General features: G+C 34.1%; 1 protein-coding gene across 1 annotated transcript; it reads left to right on the top strand.

The window, feature by feature from the left end:
* The first annotated feature begins 696 nt into the window (after positions 1-696).
* Positions 697-6,516, top strand: LOC143043849 (uncharacterized). Its single transcript, XM_076216032.1, has one exon. The coding sequence runs from the start codon at positions 697-699 to the stop codon at positions 6,514-6,516; it is 5,820 nt and encodes a 1,939-aa protein (XP_076072147.1).
* The last annotated feature ends 4,368 nt before the right edge of the window (positions 6,517-10,884 follow it).

Raw genomic sequence — 10,884 nt, 5'->3', positions numbered from 1 at the left:
ATACCCTTGAATACACTTGTAAAGAAGAAGCTTTGTAAAATTGTGAATATACCAAGCAAAAAAATATCCAAACACCATTCTTCAAATTGTTATAACATAGGTCAACCAACTGCTTGCAAAACTATCACAGGTGATGGAAATTGTCTATTTCGAGCCATTTCATATTCACTATCTAATAGACAAGAATATTTTGGAGACATACGAAAGGCAATAGTTGATCATTTGTTAAGAAATGCAGAAGTTTTCAAGTCATTTTTACAGCCAAGATTTAAAACTGTAGAAGAGCATATACAAACTCTCAGAATGGAAGAAAATAATGTATGGGGAACTGAACTGGAAATAGTAGCTTGTGCTGACCTTCTTAAAACAGACATTTATACTTTTTATAACAACTCATGGATTAAATATTCTTCTTCTCAAATATGTAGCAACACTTTTGTTAATGATCAAGCAATTTATCTTCAACATAATGGAGATATCAATCATTATGAAGTTGTCACAGCTGTAAAACAAAAGACTATAGCTATGTCAACAAATGGATTACAATCTAGACAAGAACATGAGAAAAAGTATGAAATTTCAAGGAAATCTAAGGTAACAACAAAAAAAATTAAAATTGATGAAGACCAGATGAATGACTCCCTCAACAATACTGAATAAAAAGTGTTAAAAAATGAAAAAGAAAGGATCAGGTACATGACAGATGATAAATTTAGAGCTAGAAAGATAGACGCATCAAAAAGAAAATATCAGGAGAATGAAGGAATACGTTCAAAAAAAATATGTTCAGGTATTAAAAAATATGAAGAAAATGAAACATTCAGAGAGAATTTAAAACAAGCAGGAATTGAGAAATATAATGAAGACAATGAGTACAGGGAAAAGCTGAAACAAACAAGTGTACACAAGTATAAAGCAGATAAAAAGCACAATGAACATGTGAAACAAGCAAGTATACACAAATATAAAGTAGATGAAAAGCACAAGGAACATGTAAAACAAGAAAGTATATACAAGTATAAAGTAGATGAAAAGTACAAGGAACATGTGAAACAAGAAAGTATACACAAGTATAAAACAGATGAAAAGCACAAGGAACATGTGAAACAAGCAAGTATACTCAAGTATGCAAATGATGATGCACACAGAATTAAGATTAAACAACAAACATCAGTACGTCGTGAACGTCTTCAGGTAGAAAACAAGCAAATAACTGAGGTAATAAGAAAATTTAAAGATGAAGTTAAAAAAGGTCCAGAATGTGTTTGTGCTTGTTGTTTGAGACTGTTTTTTGAAAAACAGGTTCAGATCTGCAAGAAAGAATCTTACGATAATTCTATATTTGATTCAGTTACAACAAATAAATATGAACACAAATGCACATATAATTGTAAGACAAATTGTGCCTTTGAAGGAACATGTAGAACAAGTCTATGGATCTGTTATACTTGCCATCGTAAAATGTTGAAAGGTAAAATACCTGCTGACTCCTTTTCGAATAGCCTATTACTAGAAGATGTTCCAGTAGAGTTAAAACAGCTCAATTCAATAGAGCAGCAACTTATAGCACAGAACATTCCATTCATGAAAGTTATGGCTTTGCCAAAAGGAGGACAAAAAGGAGTTCATGGACCTGTTGTTTGTGTGCCATCTGATTTGAAAAAAGTGACATCTATATTACCCCGATCTGAAGATGAAAGTCTATTACTGAAGGTAAAGTTAAAAAGAAAGCTTAACTACAAAGGATATGACAAATATCAATTTGTAAGACCAAACCATCTAGAGCAAGCACTTTTGTATTTAAAGGATCAAAACATATGGTATAAAGATGTGGCTATCAACAATGAATGGATTAATCCAATTCCTGAATTAGACGATGATCAAGTAGTAAATGAGGAATCTGAATGTGATGATACTGAGATGGTGATGGAAAACGAAATACAGGAAGAAGAAATGACAAAGTCTTCTACAACAGGCAATGAAAGAGAAATAGAAAATGAACCAGTTAGCTACATTGATGATAGTTTACGTGGTGTTCAGTTAGACACTTGTTTACAACCTGCTGATATCGGACAAGAGGCTTTAGATTTATGCTTTGACCAAGTATTTAATATAGCTCCAGCAGAAAATAATAGTCCTCTAAGTGTTCTTCAAGAACCAGGAATTGAAGCTAAAACCTTTCCTGTACACTTTCCTTCAGGCAAAAATACTTTTGATGAAAACCGTGATGAAAAACTGACTATTGGAAGGTACTTTAATCTTAGATTGATGAGTGTCGAAAATAGATTTGCCAGAGATACTTCCTATATATTTTTCAGTCAATATTTAACAGAGCTCACTAGCGTGATTTCAAATGTACAGATATCTCTTAGAAAGCAATGCCCTATTTTAAAAGAAGGAAAGAAAGTAACTAGAGAAATGCTATGCAACAAGGAAACCTTAAAAGAATTATTTAAAAAAGATGAAGCTATAAAATATCTAAAACCTATTCGAGGAACTCCTCCCTATTGGCAAAGTTCACAAAAAGATATATTTGCAATGATAAGACAGTTAGGAGTCCCAACATTCTTCTGTTCTTTTTCTTCTGCAGACTTTAGATGGTCAGAAATTGTAGACACAATTTTAAAACAACAGGGTGATATGCGAAATACTGAAAATATGACATGGGATGAAAAATGTAAAGTTCTCTGTAGCAATCCCGTTACAGCAGCAAGAATGTTTGATAATAGATTCCATAAATTTCTGAAGAATGTTATCATGTCAGAAGCTCAACCAATAGGGAAAATAATCGACTATTTTTACCGAGTTGAATTTCAACAAAGAGGTTCTCCCCACACACATTGTTTGTTTTGGGTAGAGAATGCTCCAAAATTTGGTGAAGTTGAAAATGATGAAATTATCACTTTTATTGACAAGTACATTTCATGTGAGATACCAGATGAAAAGGAAGACAAAGAGTTGCATGACATTGTTATGGCAGTACACCAACATAGCAAAAAACATTCAAAATCTTGTAAGAAAAAAGGAACAGTATGTCGTTTTAATTTCCCCAGACCTCCCTCAAATAGAACATTTATCTCAGAACCAAGTGATCCAGATAAGGCTTCAGAGGAAGAGGAAGAATTTGCAAAAGAAATGTTGTCAAACTTATGGAAAGTAATAAAAGAGAATGAAGATAAAAACTTAGAAGTATCTGACATTTTCAAGAAAGCAGGACTAACTCAAGAAAGCTTTGAAAAATGTTACTGTTTCATCACCAATCGAAATACAGTAGTTCTTAAACGTCAGCCAAATGAAATATACACCAATCAGTATAACCCACACCTTTTGAGGGCTTGGGATGCAAACATGGACATACAATATATTTTGGATGCATTTTCCTGTGTTGTATATATTATAAGCTACATAAGTAAAGCTGAGCGAGAGCTAGGATTACTACTGCTGCAGACCAAAAATGAAGCTGAAGAAGGAAATTTAAATGCTCAACAGACTTTGAAAAAAATTGGAACTTCTTACTTACACCATAGGGAGATAAGTGCACAGGAAGCTGTTTTCAGAGTAACAGGATTGAGATTAAGAGAATGTTCAAGGAAAGTAGAATTTATACCCGTTGGTGAAAATCCATGTCGAATGAGCATTCCTTTGAAAGATCTTGAGAAACAACAAAGTTGTAAGTCTGCAAAAAGAAAAAGGAGTGATAGTGACAGTGAAAATGAAGATGAAGATGAGAATAGCACTTGGATGAACAATGTTGTTGATAGATATAAAGGCAGACCACACATTGACATCTTTATAAAAATATGTCTGGCAAGATTCTGTTCTGAATACAGTGTTATACTAGAATCACAATTACCTCAAAAAATTAATAAAGAAACAACCTTCAAACTTGATGGCTCACTTGGATACATTAGAAAGCGCACAAGAACTTCCCCTGCAGTTATAAAATATCCACGCTTCTCACCAGAAAATTCACCAGAAAAATACTATCAAAGCATATTGCAACTTTATTTACCATACAGATATGATGAACAGTTAAAACCACCACTATTTCAAACATATGAGAATTTCTTCACCTGTGGTACAGTAAAATTTGAAGGAGATAATGAGTTAAGTTCTGTAAGAGAAATTGTTGTCAAAAACATGTCAGATTTTGTAAAAGATGGTCATGATTTAGAGGAAGCAGAAAAGCAATTAAATGAAAAAGGTCCGAATGAAGATGCTTGGTGTGAGTTATGCCCAGAAGCAGAAGTAAATATAAGAGAATGTATAGATGAAGGCAAAGTAACAAGTGTGATTGAGGAGGATTTATCAATACCAGATTTAAATAATGAAAAGAGCTCATCATCTGTTGGAACTAATTTGCTGTCGGTTTCTCTCACAAAAAATGAAATTATTCCAAGGCTAAGAAGTCTGAATGTGAAACAAAGAAGAATTCTCTATAAAGTAAGAGATTGGTGCATTCAGAAATCAAATGGAAAAACACCAGAGCCTTTACATTTATTTATCACTGGAGGAGCTGGAACGGGTAAAAGTCACTTGATCAAGTGTATACAATATGAAGCAACTCGAATATTAGCACAAACTTCAGAGAATCCAGATGATCTCACAGTTCTATTAACCGCTCCAACTGGAACAGCTGCTTTTAATATTCATGGATTGACAATTCATAGTGCTCTTGGAATTTTCAAAACACTGTCACCTGATCATGCAACTCTCAGTGAAGACAAAATTAATTCACTCAGAACAAAGTTAGAAAATTTGCAGATCTTGATTATTGATGAAATTTCTATGGTCAATAAGAAATTGTTGTTTTTCGTACATGAGCGACTTAGACAAGTGAAAAAAAGACCAGACAAATGTTTATTTGGAGGTGTTTCAGTAATTGCTGTTGGCGATTTTTATCAGTTACCACCTGTCAAAACAAAAAGGGTAGACAAATTGTATGTAGATGACCCCTCTAATCCCTCAAATCAACTATGGAATAATTTGTTTGAAATTGCTGAGTTGGATGAAATAATGCGTCAACGTGAGGATGGTTTGTTTGCAGAACTACTAAATAGATTGCGTGTTAAGCAGAAAAATGAAAGTTTGACATTTTTTGATAAAAGAACGCTAACACACTGCTTTGGAGATGGCCCCGATGAAGCCTTGCACATATATTCTACAAATGCAGAGGTTGATAACTTTAACAAGGAGATGATAATGAAGATATGTACAGAATCAAAACTAATTGAAGCACAAGACTTCCAAAAAGACAAAACGTCAGGAAAACTGACTTTGAAAAGAGTCCATTGCACAAAGTCAGATGTTTGTCTTCCGATATCTATCCTTTTGTCCGAGGGAGCAAGAGTAATGCTTATCAAGAATGAGGACACCGCAGATGGTTTAGTAAATGGTGTAATGGGAACTGTTATATCTATCAAAGACTTCTCGCCTTACTCCCTCCCAAGTACCATATACATTCACTTTGACAATGAAAGAGTAGGAAGAAATGCAAAGGTACAAAAAATCATAAGTGGAAAACGCTGTGTTGGATTGAAACCCTCAAGTGAAGACATTCCTTTTAGCAATTGTGTACGAAAACAGTTTTCATTAAAGTTAGCCTGGGCTTGCACAATTCACAAAGTTCAAGGATTAACAGTTGAAGAATGTGTTGTTGATCTGAACAAATATTTCACATATGGTCAAGCATATGTTGCTCTTAGCAGAGTTACCTCAAAATCTGGTCTACACATTAAAAGCATAGACACTGAAAAAATAGACAAGAAAATCGTTTGTGATCCTGATATTGTAAAGGGTGTTTCAGAAATGACTAGATTTTTGCTTGAAATCGATGATGTAGCAGAGGAACCAACTCAATCTTTTCAAATAATGTATCACAACATTCAAGGTTTACAGACTCATGCAGAAGATTTGAAGCATAATCCAGACTTTAGAAGGGCTGATTATATTTGTCTAACTGAAACCTGGACTAATCAAGAACTCATTTGCTTTGAAATGATGGGATATGATGGTTTTCATTTGCCAAGATCTCTAGCTTTCGAAGATGATAATTCTTATTATTCTTCTTTAAAGGAAATGCAGCATGGTGGTGTATGTGTTTTTTACAAGCTTTCTACAGAAACTGAAATATGCAACTTGGCCTCAAACTTAGAATGTATAGTTTTCAAGATATCAAGTAAAAATATTTTAGTTGCTACTGTATACAGAACTCAGAAGTATAATCTAGGAAAATTTTTGGAGAACTTGGAGTTATTAATATGTAAGTTAGTAGACTTATCAGAAAAAATTGTTGTAATTGGTGATTTTAATCAAGATATTTTGAAAGGTGGTTGTACAGTATTTAATTTCATGTCATCAAAAGGTTTCATACAGCTTGTAGATAGTCCAACAACAGAAGGAGGGACTCTTATTGATCATGTGTATGTAAAAGGATGTCTTGATACACAGATTTCTATTATTCCAACATATTACAGCTATCATGAGGCACTGAAAATAGTAATTCCATATGACTGAAATAGATAGGATAAATATGTAGAACCAACAGATCCATAAGTTATAAATATGAACAGAATTAAACAAATATCAGTTTTAAACTTGATTTAAAGCATTGTATAAATTTTAAAAAAAATATGCCTCCTAAAGTCCAACCCTTCGTCCCCGTCGTAGGAGGCGGATATCAGCACTAAAACATGATTTAGTGCTGATAACAAACAGGGCTCTGGCAACACACCATACCCATTGTTATCCGACACAATGGGGGATCAGAAAAAATGTCGGAATACTCAAGTTTTTTCTGCAAGGATAGGTATATGTTGGGACCACTAAAATGTGTCGGTTAAAGCAGGATGTTGGAACACTCAGGTATCGATTAGGCAGGTTAAACTGTATGACCATTGTAGTTGCTTAAGTGTATCTTCGTCATGAATTAGAAATAGTTGTCACTGTATGAAAAACAAACAACAATTTAATCAAATAATCCAAAGGGAAGGTTAGAATAGATAATTTCTGAAAGTAATACACATATTTCAATGTTTATTTCACAATTCTTTGTTATATTTTTTTCTCTCTAAATATAATTATTGATCATCAAGATAAATATTTTCCAGAATGAAAATCAACATTCCCTGGAAAATTTCCTCGGTGAGAACATTTTTAAAAGCGTTTACTGGTGGAAAGACCATCAATAGTTCTTTGAACAATTGGTTTTTAATTGTCATTAATTTTTTTCTTTAACCGAACTCCTGTGTTCATGACTTGGTATATGAACCTGTCGAATGCATAATTCCGGACGAACCAAAACATGTCCAACTTGATATGCTTTTATTTTGGTGTGCTCCAGAAGAAGATTAAAATCGTTTGCAAGGAAACAGCGGCCTTATGATGCTATTCTGCCTACCACAGGTAGTGTTAATGATTGTGTGCAGAATAGCATCATAAGGCTGCTGCTTCCTTGCAAACGATTTTAATCGTGCCTCCTTAACAGCAACGGAGATGTTTCCGTGCATGATGCAAACAAATACGTCTATGATGTCCATATCTGTGTCTTCATACAAAATCGGGCATAAGCGTCATTTACATCTGAGAATACTTCCAATGTATTGAAAGCTGACTCATCACTTTCCGATAAAATGCCGACACAGTGTCACACCCACTAAATGCATGGAAGAAAGGAAAAGCTGCTACACGAGGATCAAATGCATTTGATATGAAGTGTACAGGAAGCCATCAAATGTTTTTATTCCTTCAAAAACCTTTCCAAAAATTGCGCACACCTAATCTTGCGAGGACTGCAATTCCTAATACTACTACATCTATGTCAGTACAACTTAAAATTACTTTTTACAACCATTTTCAGCAGCATGCTTATTATGGAAAATCATTATCTACTTTTTCATGGTAACAAGGAGATAGCTAAAAAGTGCAAGTATCCGTATTGAAATTGTAAAGAATATTTTCATATTGAGTAGCATAAACATTTTCATTAGTCTCTAAAGCAGCAATTCTGTCGGCAAGAAACTTGAACAATCCCGTTTTGTTATCTTCACAGAAAAACTACTCCAAACCCTTGGCGTTCTACCAGAACCAACAACTTTCCGTCTAGCGCCAGTACTTTGCCTTTTGTTTTAGTCCTAGCCTATATATAACTAATTTGTCATAGATAATATTATGATAGTATATCTTGAATACTTATCGAAGAAAGATTTTATTTAAAGCAGTATGATATCATTTGCACAAGTGGTGGCAATAAATTAACCATTGCTGACCCACCAACGATAAATGCGTCAGAATTTGGATCAGTTGATGGCAAATCACAGAATGTTTCAAGTATACCCATTAGGTTTTAGTTTTAAACAAATTTATTTATACTGGATTGGGAAGCAAGTTTTGCAACTTATATTAATCAATGCCAGTCTTTATTCACTCAGAATTTTTTTTAAAGCCATTTTAATGTACAATCCACCAAACATGGAGATAAACTTCTGTTCTCCGTACAAATCTGTCCATTCCAACTGAAATTGCTTAGCCAATACCAAAGGGTTTATCGGCAGCTTTAATTGATGTTTGCCCGATATTTTGAAAGTTAAACACCCTTTTCACCTTTATCCATCGAATGCTTGATCATTGCAACTGAAAGGGCGTGTTTTCAAACAGTTGAATCAAAGAAGTAACACTATATACTCGGACATAAGAGCCTATATGCTTATAGGAATAAATGACGACCAAGATATGTTTAAGAAATTCAAATCCTCATCTGTTAGATGAACTACGATTTCCAGTATTGTGCCAATGTAGTGCGTGTAACTTGTTCTTTATTTATTAATAGTTGCGCATGCGCAAAATTGATAAACGCATGTGTATCATAACCTTTAAAAATGTCATAAAAAAAAATCATAACATCATTAACAAGAGTGCACACACTGAAATGTCTCGCCTTCTTTACTAATCATTGATATTATGTTGATAGTCTTAAGTATAAAGCTTTATTACAACAGTCACATAAACTTAACATTAACCAATATAGCTAAACAAAGACCAATGAACAATGAAAATGAGGACAAGATCAGATGAGCCATGCCAGGCAGACATGTACAGCGTACAATGCTTCCATTTAACAAATATAGTTGACCTATTACTTATAGTTTAAGAAAAATAGACCAAAACACAAAAACTTAACACTGTACAATGAACCGTGTAATTGAGGTCATGGTAAAAAAGAAAACCTGCGGGACTGACATATAGATTATTTGGATCATAAAGTATTTCCATACACCAAATATAGTTGACCGTTGGCATATAATATTATATAAAAAGAACAAAAATCCAAACTTAACTTTGACCACAGAACCAAGAAAATGAGGTCAAGGTCAGATGACACCTGCCAGTTGGACATGTACACCTTACAGTCCTTCCATACACTAAATATACTAGCCCTTTTGCTTATAGTATCTGAGATATGGACTTGACCACCAAAACTTAACCTTGTTCACTGATCCATGAAATGAGGTGGAGGGCAAGTGAAAACTGTCTGACGGGCATGAGGACCTTGCAAGGTACGCACATACCAAATATAGTTACCCTATTACTTATAATAAGAGAGAATTCAACATTACAAAAAAATCTGAACTTTTTTTCAAATGGTCACTGAACCATGACAATGAGGTCAATGACATTGGACAAGTGACTGACGAAAACTTCGTAACATGAGGCATCTATACACAAAGTATGAAGCATCCAGGTCTTCCACCTTCTAAAATATAAAGCTTTTAAGAAGTTAGCTAACGCCGCCGCCGCCGCCGGATCACTATCCCTATGTCGAGGTTTCTGCAACAAAAGTTGCAGACTCGACAAAACCTTAAAAGCGCTAAGCATGTAATAAATAGTTCAAATGTTTGTGTGTGAATTTTGTAATATTTTCGCGCATGCGCAAACCCAGAACAAATCAAATATAAATTTCTAGTGTATACGTCACATATAACAAATGTGTAAAGAAGGTATCCACAAAATCTGATAATATTTTCTAAGAAAAAGTTTTCAGAAAAATAAGTTTTTCAATCTGGAATAGACAGCTATTTTAGAAAAGGTGTTGGCCAACTTGTAAAATAAAATTTTCTTACGGCCAACAGGTTTTTCTTAAAAAATATATAATAATGATGCTTCGTGCTAATTTTCAAGATTACCTTAGCCGTATTTGGCACAATTTTTTTGAATTTTTGATCCTCAATGCTCTTCAACTTTTTACTTGTTTGGCTTTATAAATATTTTGATAAGAGCGTCACTGATGAGTCTTGTGTAGACGAAACGCGCGTCTGGCGTACTGAATTATAATCCTGGTACCTTTAATAACTATTTACACCACTGGGTCGATGCCACTGCTGGTGGACGTTTCGTCCCCGAGGGTATCACCAGCTCAGAAGTTAACACTTCGGTGTTGACATGAATATCAATAATGTGGTCATTTTTATACATTTCCTGTTTACAAAACTTTGAATTTTCGAAAAACTAAGATTTTTTTATCCCAGGCATAGATTACCTTAGTCGTATTTGGCACAATTTTTTGGAATTTTGGATTATCAATGCTCTTCAACTTTTTACTTGTTTGGCTTTATAAACATTTTGATAAGAGCGTCACTGATGAGTCTTGTGTAGACGAAACGCGCGTCTGGCGTACTAAATTATAATCCTGGTACCTTTGATAACTATTTACACCACTGGGTCGATGCCACTGCTGGTGGACGTTTCGTCCTCGAGGGTATCACCAGCCCAGTAGTTAACACTTCGGTGTTGACATGAATATCAATAATGTGGTCATTTTTATACATTTCCTGTTTACACAAACTTTGAATTTTCGAAAAACTAAGAATTTTTTTATCCCAGGCATAG

This window comes from Mytilus galloprovincialis, chromosome 8, assembly GCF_965363235.1.
Source record: "Mytilus galloprovincialis chromosome 8, xbMytGall1.hap1.1, whole genome shotgun sequence".
Classification (NCBI taxonomy): Eukaryota; Metazoa; Mollusca; class Bivalvia; order Mytilida; family Mytilidae; genus Mytilus; species Mytilus galloprovincialis.
This window is presented reverse-complemented; position numbering and strand designations above follow the sequence as displayed.